Below are 16,919 nucleotides of genomic sequence, written 5' to 3'. Positions count from 1 at the left end.
TCAGGAGGATAGCAGTAGACGGACACACGACACACACGCTTGATGGTATTTTACAATCGTTAAAAGGTAAATCTTTATTAAACAATCAATTCTCGTTTTTGTCAGGCGTGCGAGAGCGAAACGGAAAAGTTATGCGCTTATTATACAACCTGCATTTTGTAGTGTCATAGTTCCTAGCTAATGGATTTCAACGAGAAAAAAAGATGATAGAAAAGCAAACAAACGTAGATAGAACAACGCGAGATTTCTTTCAGGACCACAGCACACAACAGAGAGGGGAAAGAAGTCGGATTACGGTTTGCTTTTTATGTACAAGAAATTCTTTAACACGTTGCTTTGCTTTGCACACCTCTCTTCTTTCTATACTATAATCGTAACTAGCGCACGTCGGCGCACAATAACAAAACAAAACAAAAAAAAAAACAGAAGTAATATTAAATTCCCTATCTCAAGGTCAAAAACAAAGTCAAAAAAACACAACGGCTTTCGTTAAATGGCGTAGGGGGGGCGGGGGCGCATGATGATCTGGCAACACAACATCCGTCGTCGGGCTGATTTTTTTCTTCCGCACAGTCCTTCCTATCCGTCGTCCTTTGTCAGTGAGTGAATGAGTTGATCTCAACTCACTTCTGATTTAACCCTCCGTGTCGACTAACTCACTCACTCACTGCGTTTTCACTCACTCACTATGGTGTAACTCACTGAGTACGTTTTAACTCACTGGTGAGTTTAACATCGCATCACATCATATTTATCTCACAACACTAGTTGCATCGACTGAAAATCATCTTATCAGCGATATCTATCTCACCAGTGAGTAGCACATAGTGAGTGAGTTAAAACACAGTGAGGTGAGTGAGGTGTTGGTCGGTATGAGTGGTTATTCTCATCACTAAATACGCACATTTAACACACACTGCTTGGCAGGTCGTCATCGTCGTCCACAAGATCTCCACACGGTATTTGTAACATTTTAGCATTGTATGGTGGCAAGAAAATTTTAAAGAGAAAAACAAAATGGTTCCATGCAAACGAGCTTTCAGGAAGGAGGACGCGTTCGGTCCGTCCCATGTGTCCGGTGTAACTCTGTGTGGGTTTTTGATGAACAAGAAACAACTGGAGGCAATACGAGGGGGGGGGGGGGCCTTTGTTTGCTGGACAAATCTAATCTGGTCGCCTTTACGATGCATCTCCTTCTCTCTCCTTCTTTCTCTGTTGTCCTCTGTTTTCCTACCAAGGACTGTTAACCTCACTTTTGGCACAATAACACTATCTATCTTCCTGCTCTCCGAAAAAAAAAGTCCAGTGTTCGCTTAGCTTTTCCCTCGCACATTACATTAACCTGCTTCGTGAGCTCGTTTTGGAAACAAAAACAAAAAAATGCAGTGTAAATAGTGTATAAAACAAATCAGCATCAACAGATACGGGGGGATAAAGGTTCAACAACACAACAAATGTACCGAACAGGATCAAATCGCTGCAACAGGTGTAGGAGTGGGGGGTAGTAAAGGGTTTGTAACAAGAGAGAGGTGATCGATGATGGTGTCATTTTAATAGGCTTAAGATGATGCTGAGCAAAAGAAGGGGGGCGGGGGGCCTCCGGGGCCATGCGTATTCGTCTATGTGCGCCGGCGGTTACTGCGGATTGCACCGTTAGCCGTCGCCGTTTGCTGCGGACCGTCCGTTGCTTTGTGACGTCCACCCCGCTTCGGGCAGTAGTCGGTGGTGAGTTCGTTCGAGTTGCTACTACTGTGCGTCGCCGTCCGCTGGATGACTGATGTCGATTTAATCACTAGCGGTCTCGTGCTGCTGGTCCTGCTGCTGCTGCTGCTCTCGCAATCTCTCACTAGCATGGGGGCTTTGCTACTACTGCTGCTACTATTACTACCACCGCTGCCCAGGGCGTACTTAATGCTATTGATAAATTTACTAAACCTAGTGCCGTCGGTCGGGACGGCTCCATCATTGCCACTATCACTGCCGTCCAAGCTTCTGCTGCTATTCAAACCGTTCGTGTTGCTGCTGTGGGTGCCTCGGTGGAGAGATGCTTTACGGTTGCCATCGGTGGTGGTGGTCACACAGTACGCCGGTGTCCGATCAGGCGAGTGGTTGTTGTTGTTGTTGATACTACTTGTCAGTGACTGGGTCGGGGCGTCCATCGAAGCAGCAGTAGTCGCCCACCCCCCAGCAGACCATCGCCAGGGCCGCCAGCTTTGCTTGTGACGGTGCTCGGACGCGGTGGAAGCAAACGGTGGAGCGTACTCTCAAGAGTGTTTCACCTTGCCGTTCAGTTGGCGGCCGCCACCGACCCCACCAACATTGCCACTGATCGCGTACTCGGTCGCGTGCGTCGCCACGTGCTGGATGCCCTTCTCCATGCACGACTGGTAGATCGGTTTCATCATCTGCAAAAGTAGCGGCGCGAAAGAGAAGAGCAGAAACCACAACCACGCACATCGCGCGCAGCACGGTGGTAACGTGCTTGGTGGATTAGAATCCGGTGACGGAGATCGGGGTATGCGGGACGATTTTTACTAGGGTAGAATGAAATGTGAGCACTTCTATTTTAAACCTCGGGAGAGATATCCAAAGTCTATGTAGGACAGAGGTCGACGCATCCCATACAAACACTGACAGGACAAGCAGTGGGAACGGAACGGGAACGCTGCTGCTGGTACTTGATCCTTGAGAACCTCCAGCTGCTAGTGTGTGTAATTTGGATGATCGCTGAAGTCTTGTTAAGACTTTTTGAGCAAAAATTTATCATTTTGCACCGTGAAAACATCCGGGAAACCTTATTCGATCTAAACGTCAAAAATCGGATGCAAAATGCCGGACATGCCATTTGCTCTAAGATTCGACCTCTGTCCTAGATAGACTTTGATGCGATCGTTCCAGGAACTTTGTCTGATTCCTTAGTTCGTAAGAAAGGCTTTTATCAGTACACGTTGCGAGAGCTTCACAGTGAGCTTTCAGTGTGGTCAAAATTGGTTGAAGAAAGTCGAATAAAATATTGTTATTATTTGATTAAAATCCCCTCTCCGCTTACCCTACCATTCATTTTGGATTACAGGGGCTTCGTACTAGTTTTCAGTCGCACTAGGGGTGAACAATCGGGCCTAAAACATCCACGGCGTTCTCGGACGGTAACGGAACAGTAATTCGATGAATACTTGTTACCTTGCATTGATATTCAGCAAAGGAGGAAACATAAGAATATCATAATCTCAAACCACTTGTTACAATGTATATTATCAAGTTCTACTCACTGTCTATTAACAGTATTAAGGAACAATGCACAATGTTTACATCAAATGGGTTTTGACCATACAGAAATCCCACTGTACAACAAAAATGACAGGCCACAGTGCTGCACACAAAAGATTGTAGGGGGGGCCTTCTCGAGTCTTTTACCAGAGAAAGTGATCCTCGGTCCGGCGAAAGACCGACGCCATTTTTACTCAGCTACTGGGGATCGCCCATTAAATTTAAGAAAATAATATTTGGGTAAAAGACTCGAGAAGCCCCTCCCCCTGACAAAATTTGTTAGCCACTGTAGGATTTGCGCCTAAATGTATGCAATCTGCAGTACACGTTGCGAAAGCTGCACAGTGTGATTTCACTGTGGTCGAAAATGGTTGAATAAAGTCGAATGAAATATTGCTTATTATTCGATTAAATTCCCCTCCCTCTATCCTGACCATTTATGTTGGCTTCCAGGAGCTACGTAATAATTTTTGGTCACACTAGGAGTGACCAATCTGGCTTACAACATACACGGTGTTCCCGGACTGCAACGGAACATTGGCTCGATGGATACTTGTTAACGGGCATATATATTCAGAAAAGGAGGAATAATAAGAATATCAGCATTTCAAATCGCATGTTACAATGAATATTATGCTCTTACTCGCTGTCCAGTAACAGTATTAGGGAACAATGCACAATGTTTATATGAAACGAGTTATGACCATACAATAATCCCACTGTGCAATAAAAATGACAGACCACAGTGCTGCACACAAAAGATTCTAGGGGGGGCCTTCTCGAGTCTTTTACCAACAGACCTTTTGGAGTGGAGCCTTGCGTACTTTGAACTTCGGTTCTGCGCCGTGTGAAGCCTGGCACCGTGATCGATTGGTCGTTGGTTAGTATAGTAAATACTGCTGCTACTCATATTTTTGAGCGAGTACAAAGAGTATTCCCAAGTCCAAGAAGCGCTACACAAACATTCCACCCATCAATGTAAACCGCTCGCAACAACGCTACCCTGGTGAAGGTGTTTTTTTTTGTTAAATATAACCAACATACATTTAATACATTTCACAAAATGTTACAACCACCCCTACAGCTACAGTAGACGGCATAATTTCGGACGGACGGACGAACAAACAATAGAAAGAAAACATTGATGAACGGCATACCTACCTACCTACCCTCGAGAGAGAGAGAGAGAGAGTGATGACCGGCCCAAACCAAACCCCAAAAGCCAAGCAAACTCGGGCTCGGCAAAAGGAAACGGAAACAATACTCTACAACCAACCTCCCGGTGTAGGTGCATGATGAGCGAAGAAAAAAAAGGGTATAAAATTTGGAATTCTTTTATGCAAAAACCAAGCGCCAATGGATAAAACATAAAACTTGTACAAAAAAAATAAACAAAGAACAACGCAAAAGAAGAAACAAAATCCCAACTAAAACACACAACAAAACAACACTAACACATGGACCAAAACAGAGACAGAGAGAGAGAGAGAGATAAATCTGTTGGATTTCGTTTGTCAATTGTGATTGACGTTCTTTGTTTTGCTTGCTTTTACAATTGCATTCGTGTTAGTTCTAAGTGTTTTACGTGTTTCGAGCTGTTTTGGCCTTAAATAACCTTCGCTTTGCTTTACACTAGATTTGTTCTCTAACCTCTAACCGCAACAACACACATTCCCTGTTCAAAGGGGGGGGGGTGGGGGGACGAGCACATCATCCGGCTCTCACCGCTGCTCATTATTCACCGCAACATAAGTCGCTTCTCGCTTTGTTTCGTGGTTGATTGCCGCTCAGAGCTCGTGTTAGTAGTGTCTTCGTCCTACGATCTAGGATGCGGAAGCGGTTACTGCGCAGGTTTGGTTCCGCACTCAATAAGGGGTGGTACACCCACCCAGTATAACAAACATTGCTCTAGTTGAACTTAAACCCATCACCCAACCGACCCACCCCCATCACAAACACACAAACGCACACACAAACAGCTCTCTACAGTATGCTCAGCGTACGCATATAGTACACGATCTCGTCCTGGTGCAGGTACAGCAGCGCGCCGACACCGACGATAGTAAAGGAATAGTAAAAGTAACTTACATTTTCCCACAGCAGGTTCGCGATCTCATCTAACCGGACGCCAAAGTCGCTCAGCTCGCCGCTATACCTGTGGGCGGGAAGGGGAACGTAGATTCACGTTTAGTGGTCATGCACGGCAAGGTGGTTAGCTTCCCCGCTTCGCTAGCTACCTGATGTAGGCCCAGGTCCCTAGTGTGATCAGCGCAATGCCCATGATGAGGTTGGCAAAGTTGGCGAACGTGTACAGCCCGACCAGCCCGAAGATGCCGCTCAGTATGTACATGACCATCGCGATAACGAAGTAGACCGCGGGCGTACGGGCCGCTTTGAAGATGTTCTTGCTTTCGTTGTGCGCCCGGAACGTGACGAACGATTCGTCCAGATCTTGCTCGAGCTTTTCGCGGTACTTTTCCGAAAACTCTTCGCCGCCCATCTTTCGCTTCGACGAGAACTGCGAATAAAGAGAAGCGGCCGGGTTAGCTCGACGAACGCAGTTTGTTAGCTGAACGCGAGGGATAGTCGCACCTGATGCAGCGCCTTCTCCTTGATGCGGCTGTGCTCCGAGTCGAGATGGGCCGTGCTGAGGTACGGTTTGGTGCCGCCGCACACATCCTCCATGAGCTGGGTGTAGATTTCCTTGGCCGCGGCCACCGCCGTCAAGTTGTTCGCTTCCGCCGTCGCCACCAGCATGCTCTTCGGTTCGGGCAGCTCGTTACCCTTGTAGATTGCCATGTAGGACTTAAAGTACTGCACCAGATCGCGGGCCTTCACGCGCTGGCCGTTGATTTCCTTGACGATAAGATTTTCCGGCGCCAGCAGCATCGGGACGAGCTCGCGCAGGCTTTGCTTGAACTCGGGCGTTATGTCCGACAGGCGCCCGTCGAAGCTCGGGTTGGTGGCCACGGTTAGACCGGGGTGGGGCATTAGAAAGCAGGCAATTTCCGTGAAGCACGATGTGATGTGCCGTCTGAGGGATTGCAGCTCCGGGTGCTGCTTGTCCGACACCTCCAGCCGGCGCTGCAGGATAAGCTGCCCGCCCAGCGCACCGTACTCGGCCTCGTACGGGAAGCTCCAATCGCGCACGAGAAACTGGAGCCGCTGGAACGGCTTCTTGCCCGAGTCGGCCAACGCTAGACGGCCGTATTCTGTGAAAAGCTGAACGGGTGGAAAATTTGGCGCATCAGAGCTCGTCTCAGGGGTCGGTGCAAGATTTGTTTTCCCCACACCACGTACCTGCAGGTGTTGTAGATCGTCCTCCTGAATGTTCTGTGACAGGTTGTAAATCTGCACGGAGGACAGCATGGTGCTTAGGGCGAACACGGTCGCACAGTCCCGCACGGTGCTCTGGCTGTCAAAGGCGCCCTGTGTGTCCATCAGTATGATTGCCAGCTGAAATTATGCCAAAAGCAGCGAGAGACCACAGTTAACAATCGCCCGCAGGAACAATTTTGCAACCCCACCCGCCACGCGTACCTTCTCGCCATTGGCTCTATTGTGCAGGAAGATGTCGGACCACATTAGGATGCCAGTTGTGTCACGCTCGCTACCGCCACGCCACGAAAACCCAGACAGCGGTTCACTTTCATCGCCCAACCACTCGAGCACGCTCTGATGATGCACGTACTGTTGTGGGAAGGAAAAAGGAAACGGTTAGCTAGTCACGGTTGGGTCGAAGTCCCCCACCAAGCAAGCAGCCTCTAACCTTTGCGTACATGTAGCGCAGGAAAAAGTCCAGCAGGAAGCTCTTGCCCTTCCGGAAGGCTCCGGCCACCGACACCACCACAATCGCACGATCTTTAATGCTATCTTGCAGCAGAATCTCGGACAGGGCTTCCTCGTTCAGGACGAAGCTGTGATCCTCGCTCGTTTCCACCACCTGCACCGGCCTGGCTTCCATTCTGTGGCCGTTGTTTCGTTTGCCGCGGTATCGCTATTTCGTCTGCTATCCGCTCCCGGGGAAGGGATCTCTGTGGGTTCACCGCTATTTTCACTATCTAAAGTCTTGCACTACACCTTCTTGCTGCCGTTCCTTCCAGTTCGGGATGATTTAACCATTCAAAGCGCGATCGGGATTAACAACTAATTGTGAACTTGGGTCTTGGCCGTCTGCCTGTTGAGGAAAAAAAAGTGTGAGAAACATTATTCTTAACCATCCAGAACACCAGAGAGTTCCAGAGCTATTCTACGGGTAGAATGTCTAAAGCTACATCTGTGGACGCGCAATGGCGCAACGGACAAGGTCAAGAGGAATGCGTCAGCAAATTGTTATGAAGACAGAGTTAAGAAATCAGACACACACACACACATTTTCGGCTGGAACAGCGCCTCTGATGCGTTAGAAGTAGTGACCCAAGCATTTATGGCGCAATGGTTTCAAGGTCTGTCTCTCTCTCGCTCGATGACTCTCTCGGGGCCATTTGGTGTGTGTTTATGTAGATACATCCAAACCGATCGCGATCTACAACGCGCACCACCGATCGGAGGGTTTGCGAGATACCTTAAGCGGGGTGACGGCCACCCTCTTGAATGATGGGTGATGCGCGTCCATTAACGCTACTACCACGGAGACCCGACACGCCACACATGTGTACCGGGTGAGACACTTTGTATCGTGTGGATGGAGTAGATCGCTGTCCAGATCAGTTGCGGTGCACGTTAATTGGCCTACTGCTGCTACTTGATCGGCGATCGCGATCGTATTCTCTCAACAAACCGTGAGGACGACCGTGAATCCCCTTAAAAGGTAGCCAATAACGCATCTCAACGAACGGGTTCTCCAATGGCGTCCGTTCGCTTTGTAGGTCTTTCCTATTGAAGCTTCTTTTCGACAGACATGCTGCTGGTGACCCGCTTTCTTCTGGAAGCTGCTTTCACCTGGACACAACGCGACACAATCAATGGGAGATCTTCATGCGATTCTATCGTTGCAACTAAAACTGACCATGAAAATTTGAAAATTTGTAACCAACAACTGGGTGACCTTTTTGCAAAATCGGTTCTGGGGCCAAGTTCCTGCAACAGCTATGTACTTCCACCCTTGGCACAATTTGGCACACAGCTTAGGTGAGACAGCTGTTGTGGTGTGAGCTACAACAAACCCGACAGATAACAAACGATTTAATGAAGGGTGGAAGATGTTAGCGTGCGTACCGGGTTTTGGTTGCTTTTGTGATGAACTGGCTACTGCTACTAATACTGCTACTACTCGAGAGGCTATAGGCCATATTTCCGATGCTGTTGCTATAAATAGTGGCACGCCACCAGCGTCTATTCGCGTCCTCTCGCGAGATCAGAGCTTATTTCACTTTTGCCGATCTTGCGGGATGGGATAATCTTCAAGCATGTTAGGTTATGTTTGAGTAAAGGAGCGGTGTGTGTTTGTGTGTGGTGCTTCTTCCTGATGTCATGCGCTTTGCCATCTCACGTCAGCTGGCCAAGATTTATTCTCTCAAGTCTGTTATTACATCACCGTGATCGAAATGTGCCTCTGCTTGTTTTGTGATGCATCCAGATGCATCCAGACGCTTCGGGCGGTGTGAAGAGTGGGGAATTACGATAGAATAAAGTAAATGGTTTCACCGCACTGCAACGGTATAACATTCCACACCATCTCTCCACAATAGCTGTAAAGGTTACAACCCCCCGGTTGACGGTGGTTACGTCTTAATCGCCATTTTATGCCTCTATTGCTTCACTTTCAACTTCACTGTGTAGCTCTCGTTTTTTTTTTTAAAACGCTTCGGTGAGATACACGGAATTTGGAGCACGGACACCCACGGTTATCGGTGCATTCCGGGGGAAGGGTTTGATACATGTGTGTGTAGCATCATGCCGAAGCGCGCTGATCATCGCCGACAATGTACAACACTCTGCTCTGCGTGACTCTAACACCGCGTTGAGGGGTATGTGGTATCGTTTTCGATACCGAACCGTCGTGGTGCCGATGATCATCGATCGCGATTAATAGAGCGTGCACTGTAGAGGCTCTCCATGATGCCTAGGAGTAGTAGTAGTAGGCTTAGCACACATACACAGCACACCAATTCGAAACATAACTATGCAAAAAGCCTTCGTTGGGTATGTTGGCAGATCGTCCAAATGATCCATTTCGTACGCGCACGAATCTCCGCATGCGTTGTGCCAGTTGCATATATGCATGAGACCTCTCGTACGTGCTCATCAACCTCCTAAAATGAACTCAAAGGCTACAGCCACAGTTTTTGCCTATAAAATTCACATCATACGGGTTCGCGTTCACTCATCCACTAACGAAAACGCATCTCACTTTCGTTTGTCTGCAGACGAAAATGTAGGGCTTCGCACCGATTGGAAGCTCTTGCTTTTGTGATGCGTGAACTTGAAACGGAATCCCTCTCCATAACTAATCCCCCTCCCCCTGCCTGCGGGCGCCGTATGGGGAGGGCAGTAGACATTGACCGATATTGCGCCACTTACACGTTGCGTAAAGCAGAAAAAGGAGGTTTTGTTTTGATTTTGAAAAAACGGAAGGCGATTACAATAAATCAACATGCAATCGCGGTTTGTCTTCGATAACACACGTATCGTTTGAGGGATTAAAGCTTGCTTACGTTACACAAAAATATTCCCTAATATAATCAAAACAGCTTACACTAAATATCTCATCTTCCGGAGCGATTTGTTTGTTATTTTGTTGGGAGGGCTCAGTTTAAACGCGTTATAAATAAAATTAATTTGATTACGCAGCACGCCGGTGCAAATAAAGTGGCACAGAAGCGCTCAAGAACTTAAACCAGCTTGAAGACACCACCATGATATTGCTGCTGCTGTTGGCTCAAGTCCAATTAACCCTGTGCGCACCCTGTCCACAGGTTGGAGGCGGCGCCGGCAGCAGGAAAAGAACGAGGACATAGAGAGAGAGGTAGGGTGCAGGTGGTTGGGAGTGAGGATGAGAAAAACAAACCAGCGCAAAAATAATACACCCCACTTTGTGTGTGTGTGTGTGTATGTGTTGGGTTGTGTGGCCTCCTTCCCTCTTTCTTCCTGGATAGGGCGGGCAGCGGCTTGCAAGCTTTGTACGCTGAACTTTGATCAGAATCAGTAACTTTACCGCACAAACACCTATATATGCCCCCCCGTCGTTTCCTCAGGATCGTTTCCTGCTTCCAGTGGACGTTTGTACTACACAGATGGTGCTGATAGAGCGGTGGCTAATCTCTTACGAATTCAATTGTCCCTTTTGGGGAGTACAACATTGAAGCATTAAATGCAGCAGTCTTCTCTTAAAAGGGCTTATGGAGTCTAGGATTTCTTGAGGACTGTCTAAACTGTCCTAAGGAGCTTCAGAACTCCGATCACAAAACTATTCGTTCGCCTTCAATTAATATAGAAAATGAACTGTATTATCAGCAGCATTATTTTCCTCGAAAAGAGCTCAGCTCTAGCAGTACTTTTGCTAATTAGTTTTATCCCTCCCATTCGGTTCGGTGTTCTGTCTGTGCTAGGCGGTCTTCCGAAAGAAAAAATCATACCATGGCGGGGGGATTCCGGCTGATAAAACACGCTACACCTGGCCACAAACAAAGCTAGAGATAGATTATTGCTCTCAATAATTCACAATTGATTTGATGGAGCCATGGCCACACCGGCAGCTACTTCGACGCGATGTAGCACATTAGTCGGTTCTGAATGTTCTTCCTCCGCTTCCAAACAGGAGGCAGGCGGCACCGAGGCAAATGATAACGATTCGAAGGTGTACATTCGATTGCAACACGCTCGGCGTTATCAACTGCCGCTACCTTATCGCCACCGAATGGTGATGGCGGATTAATTTATATCACACCCCAAAAGAGTCCATCTGTGGTGGACTCTGGACACCGCATCTCATCCGGGGTGGGTGCAAATCCCTTGTACGGTGGTGGTCACGGTTATTTCCTTTTCACCAAAAAAAAAAACCCACGTCATCCACGCAGCAACTTTCTTCTTCCACTTTATCGCACACTAACGTTCTGGCTTTCGTGCTTCCTATGCTGACTAACCAAGACTCGGGGATCGCGCACCCACACACACACAAGCACTCCCTGGTCGGAGGGTTTTCGGGTCCTATTTTTGGGCATCAAAAACACACCAAAACACTGCACAACGTAACGTGAGCCAGTGAATGGCACCACCTGGCGTTTGGAGGTCTGGTCACGTTCCTGCTGGCGGGGGCAAAAGGGAAGAAAACAACGTACGTAGATGCAAACCCCGGGGACACACGATCGCGCGCCACGGACGACCTCACGGAACGTACTGAGCCGCGTTCCACATCGTCGTCGTCGGGGTGCCATGGTGGGTTTTCGTTTCGTGGCCCGGTTCGAGTACGTGTGTGTGTGTGTGTCTGCTGCTTCCTGGCGCAGAATGGGTACCGGTTTCTGGCGGTGGGAGCAGCGAGACGGTGCGTCACGCGTCGTCGATCGTGGCGGGACGTACGATCCGCGCACATCTACATGCTCACGGATTTCAGCGTGTAGTCCGCATGTGGTGGATTTTTGTTTATCTACATGCATTTTGTTCCACGTGTGTATGGCTGGCTATGGAGATGAGCACGGTTTTTTGCCCCCCGGATGCACGCGAATCCATCCGAGATGCTAATAGGTGTTATTTGTAAGCCTTCGCCCGATGTTCTTTTATCGTGCGTAAGATGTTTGCTGCGGGAAGTAGCGGGAAAACGGGAAAAAATAGTAGTAGAAACTCTCCGGATGCCGACATTTGGTCATTTTGAAAACAAATGAATCGGAGCAATATACATTCAAAGTGGAGCAGCAATTGAACGGAACTCTCCAAATTACTTCTTGAGCGTGTACAGCATTGCATTTGCCTCCTCGGCTCAATGAGAGTTAATTTTACGCAAATTACGAAGAGAAGAAAGGAAAGAAAAGTAGAGTTAGCAATGCATACCCCGGGAGGAACAGGTATATTCGGAATTTCTTCTTCCCGAAGGTATGCGCCTTTTCCAGCGGCCAATCGAGGAGGGCTTTATCAACCTTCCACATGTGGCTGGGCAAGTACTGTTTTCGCACCAAGATAAGATGCATTTTGCTGTGCTGATTTGTTCAGCACAACTGACGCAATTCATCGGAAGACAAAGCCGTGACGTGGAGAAAATTACATTATTTTGTAATCGCATTAATAAGCTGGAGCTGCTGGAGGTTGCGTATGAACATGTTTTGGGGCTTAGAGTTTAAAAATGTTGCCTTGTGTGACATGAATGGCTCGTAGTTGGATAGAAAGCCCTGAGGCCCGCCCCCGAATCGCGATTAGTAGTTATTGAGTCAAACTAATGCCCGCAATAAAAGGAAAGCACGTCCAATCATCGTGTCTAGAAAATGGGACATTTCTCCGATGCCAACAACCCCGACAAAGAATGCTTACTGGGAATGGGAAGAAAGTTGAGTAAAGACCAAACTGACATTTGCCTTACGAAGGTGGACGAATGGGAAGAAAGGCAAGAACAACACAAACACGGCCCACGGTACAGATTTCCCCTGGCGGGCCTCTGCTGCCACAAACTGAGCCGGGGAGTTTGCGCAGTGCCACGAAAACAAATCCGGCCCCTCGGATTCATTCCCCTGCATGTCTATCGGTTTCCTACTCGGTGCTCTCTGTTGCATTGGTGAAGGATTGGCGCGTCCTTCACGCGTTCAACAAAATAAAAAATTACCCCACATACTGAAGTTGGGTTATTTTTTGGCAAGGACAAAACAAAGAATCCGATGCAACAAAAATTCCAACATCAGGGTAGGCAACCCTTGCTCTATGGGGGTATCTATGCTTCTTCCGTTGAAGCAAAAAGTGGGTGGGAAGAGCCGTTTTTATGTTGCTCTTTTGTTTTTGTTTTTCCCTGTGGGGGGCGAGCTGTGGTCGAGTAGTGGCGAATTTTTCATTTCGAGAGCCTTTCACTGTCATTCGGAGCGGGTCTGCGAAGGAAACAGTTTTCCTTTTTTCGAACATGAAGCGTTTGGTTCCATGGCGACTGTGATGAAAGTTGCTCTATCCACTGCAAATTGTCCTTTTTTCGAGTTGCTGAAGTGTTTCTAGCGAGTGGTGCGAGTTGGCCATGAAAATGTGTTGCACGCAATTGCTGCAGCTTCCAACCCTTTCGGAACGTAACATTTGCTCTTGATTATTGGAAGAGGATCGAATCGAGTTTGAGCCTTTTCCTAGAACAGAAAATCGAAAGCAATTCGCCGTAGGTGTTTTTGATTAAATCCGGACCTTCTTCCATGGATTGACCACCTCACCGCTACCGCCTTTTTCCAATCTTTAGCGATAGTACACTGCCCACCGTTCATGTCCACCCCGTTCGACTCGAACCTCCACAGCACGAACAAAGCTAATGAAGTGTTCGCCTTTCACTTTGCTGGGGCCAGTGGGGACACAAACACAGCGTGGATTAACAGGAATCCCGCTGGCAGACTGAAGAAAAGGTGATTGCGTGCGAAAGACACTCCACTCACACACACAAACACATAAACACACACCAATGCTGTTCACCGTAAATGCACTATTTTGCAGACACTGTGCACTGCTTCACTTGTTCAGGGTCGCCCGTATGCAGAACCACATTTTGCAGCAGCAATCATCAAAACACAACCGATTGTGTGCTGTTTTTTCGATTTGTGTAATTGAATGCTCCTGCGCTTTGACGATGTGATAATGTACACTTTGCATTGGCAGAGCGACTAATGCGTACCAGCTCTAATCACACTGGATATAATAACAAATAAATTGCTGGTGAATATTACGCACTTATTTTCCTCTTTTCTGCACAATCCAGATGATGATGATGATGATGGTGGTGTCGACGGGCTTCTTCCCTCTTCATCAACACACACAAGTTATGACACGGTGTACACGTTTGACCACGAATGCAGCACTTCCATACACCGAGGCCGTGCGACCATTAACCGACTATGGATCAGAAACTTCCTTACGCTATCTAAAACACGCAACACATTTCACGACACGTAACTTTTGCCAAATTTATCGACAATGTACAGCACGTCTTCGATGCAGTGGGAAAAGTCGTCCCAACACTTGGGCATGTAAACGCTACTGCTGATGATGATGGGTGAAGTTCGAGAAGGGGTCGAAAATGGACCTGATTCGAACATGGCGGTGACGTTTGCAGCAGCTGTTTATGGTGCACGGTTGAACGGTGCGGATGTGGACCGTTGAATTGCTTGAAGAAAACAGAAGTGTAGTAATTTTCTTGCACGGAAAACGTTTTTGAGTTTTGAAAATGCACTTTGATATGTTGAATTTTTAAGGTATTTGGAAAATATCGAATGCTTGGAAGTATAATACGTTATGTATTAAATTGGTTATACAATTAATTTATTTGAACAATGTGACTATCGGTAAACTATGTTTTAACATATAAAATTAAAATACGTTAACAGTTGCATTACACAAAATACATTTTTTTCGTTATTGTAATAACGGCAGAATCGGATAATCTTGTTCGAATTGTCTTTCCATACACAAGCATTCTGCAGTAATGAGTACAACCAAGTCAAGGAAGCCATAAATTGAAGCCCACCTTCTCTAGGGTGTTGAGCATCAGAAGAGGTGTACACCTGCACTGTATTGAATACTGTTTTTAAGCGAACGTGAACGCTCTAAACACTACATCGACCAATCGAGCTTATAGGGTAGTTACTGTTAATGTGCGTAAAACGTTGCTGTATCATATTAGCACGATCTTAGCCCCGAATTCCTGGTACTATTTATACTGAAATATGATCCATTTGCCCTGGTCTAATTTGCATTCAAAATCGGTAATTGTGTTAGATGACTCAACCGAAGCGCTGTCACCATACGCCGAATCTCCCATTCGAGCTCATTTTCAACTGTAATGGCCCAGCTTCGAATCTTCAGCGTTCGCTTCACCTTTCATTAAATGCCAAAGTCATCGTGTCAGCTTTATTGAGCTGATGTTCTCAGAATAATTTCCCAAAACTGTGCAGTTCTGTAATGTTTTGCTTTTGTTCCAGCTGACCGATTCCAGGCAATTGTCGTGGTGTATTAAATTAAACAATTCGCGGAACAGAGCAACATTAGGCTAGCGTTTATCACCTGGTACATCAGTAAATGGTGGAGCGTTTAAGGAGAGCACGTACTTATCCTATTACTATTTCTCGAACAATGGGCGCTATCAGGAAATAAGTAAGCAAACTTCTGTTTAATTTGTTCTTGGATACACAGGTTTTAAGATACAATTTTTTTCAGTCTCATGAGGGACGATTTTTATCATGTGCCATCTTTCCTGCTGTTCCAGCATTTAACAGAAATGATGGATTTATTATCCGGGAAAGAAACATTTTACTAGCACACGCCGCCGTTCGATGAAAGAGTCTTTAAAATGAATTACACGCTCATAAAAACTTACGCACCGAGGGTAAGGTATGATAAGACAAAACCTTGTCCTTGCGTACAAGCACAAACCACAACTCACTCCCGCGGTTGGTTTAATGGCAACCGAAGCCATCCGGATGAGCGACATCCGGTTACGAGCAATTAATCGATTGAGTACCCGGCGGTAGTAAAATCTTGCTACAGTCGATTTAATTTTTTTACGCACGCCCCAGATGCAGTTCCTGAACCTGGGGAGAAAGTGGGCCGCGAGGGATAAAAAGAAAGGTGTCGCAGGAAGAATCGTCACCGGTGGGTGCCGCAGGTTGAAAGTGACAATTACGACCACTAGAGCATGTGAAATAAACTCACCACCTCATCCGGCAGCATGTTTGCGAAATCGTTATAAAACGAAATCGACCGCAATGGTACGACAGCAGACGGAGGCGAGCGAGCTAAGTGTCATCGTGGCGCTACCTTTAGGTTACGGGGCTCGTATCTCTTTTTTGTGCTGTCGTCCATGTCTGCAGTTGATAGCTTTTCTTGGTAGAAAGCAAAGTGTCATTAAAGCGTGGCAAGGTTGCAGGTTATCGGCACAGCAGCCATTTCGGATGCCACGAGATGGGGTGATGCCCGTATATAGGGCGGAAGAGCAAAAATGAAGTTAAATATTTCTCGAACGCGCGTTGCACCAGATGTGTCTAACGACGCACTCGTGGCAGCAGGTAATGCATCACGCGAGCGCCTCCCGGACTCTCGGTGTTATAGTGGCCCGTGTGGCCGTGCGCTGAGTGGCGTTCTATTAAAAAGTCGTTTCCTTGCCAATGTTAGTGGTGGTGGTGGTGCCATTGGCAACCATTCCGGTCGGTGACGTTGTCGGAAGCAAGATGGCAGATCGTTTCTTCCCGTGCTGGAGCGATATTGTTTTCTTTCACTTTGTGTGTGTGTGTTGATATCACATAAAATAGTGTAAAGATGTTGATCGATCGGATATGGTGAAGGAGCGATGCAGGTTAAGAGTTTGTGCGGCACATCAGCACATAACGATCCGGGCAAGCGCTCTTAAATGCAGGATTGTTGAAGGTTTATTGCATTACGGCTGTAGAAGCGGGGGGAGATTTGCTTTTCGGAACAATATTGTTAATAGTTGTCACTTGTACGGCAAGCAAAAGTCAATGAGAAGCCATAAAATCGTTGGATTTGTTTGTACG

The 16,919-nt window shown here is 47.2% G+C and overlaps 1 protein-coding gene across 6 annotated transcripts; it reads right to left on the bottom strand.

The window, feature by feature from the left end:
* Positions 1-48: 48 nt before the first annotated feature.
* LOC118505548 (atlastin) lies at positions 49-14,431 on the bottom strand. 6 transcript variants are annotated; one of them, XM_036041496.1, is made up of 8 exons: positions 14,104-14,431; positions 7,037-7,444; positions 6,808-6,957; positions 6,568-6,723; positions 5,860-6,489; positions 5,505-5,785; positions 5,356-5,422; positions 49-2,405 (listed from the first exon to the last, which is right to left on the bottom strand). In XM_036041496.1, exons 2-8 carry the CDS (start codon positions 7,229-7,231, stop codon positions 2,265-2,267), a joined length of 1,620 nt encoding a protein of 539 aa, XP_035897389.1. In that variant the 5' UTR covers positions 7,232-7,444; positions 14,104-14,431; the 3' UTR covers positions 49-2,264. The 6 variants fall into 6 exon arrangements, with proteins under 6 accessions (XP_035897389.1, XP_035897391.1, XP_035897390.1 ...); XM_036041498.1 differs by having other exon boundaries at positions 14,289-14,430; XM_036041497.1 differs by lacking the exon at positions 14,104-14,431 and adding an exon at positions 11,547-11,636.
* Positions 14,432-16,919: the final 2,488 nt, after the last annotated feature.

This window comes from Anopheles stephensi, chromosome 2, assembly GCF_013141755.1.
Source record: "Anopheles stephensi strain Indian chromosome 2, UCI_ANSTEP_V1.0, whole genome shotgun sequence".
NCBI classification, from domain to species: domain Eukaryota; kingdom Metazoa; phylum Arthropoda; class Insecta; order Diptera; family Culicidae; genus Anopheles; species Anopheles stephensi.
This window is presented reverse-complemented; position numbering and strand designations above follow the sequence as displayed.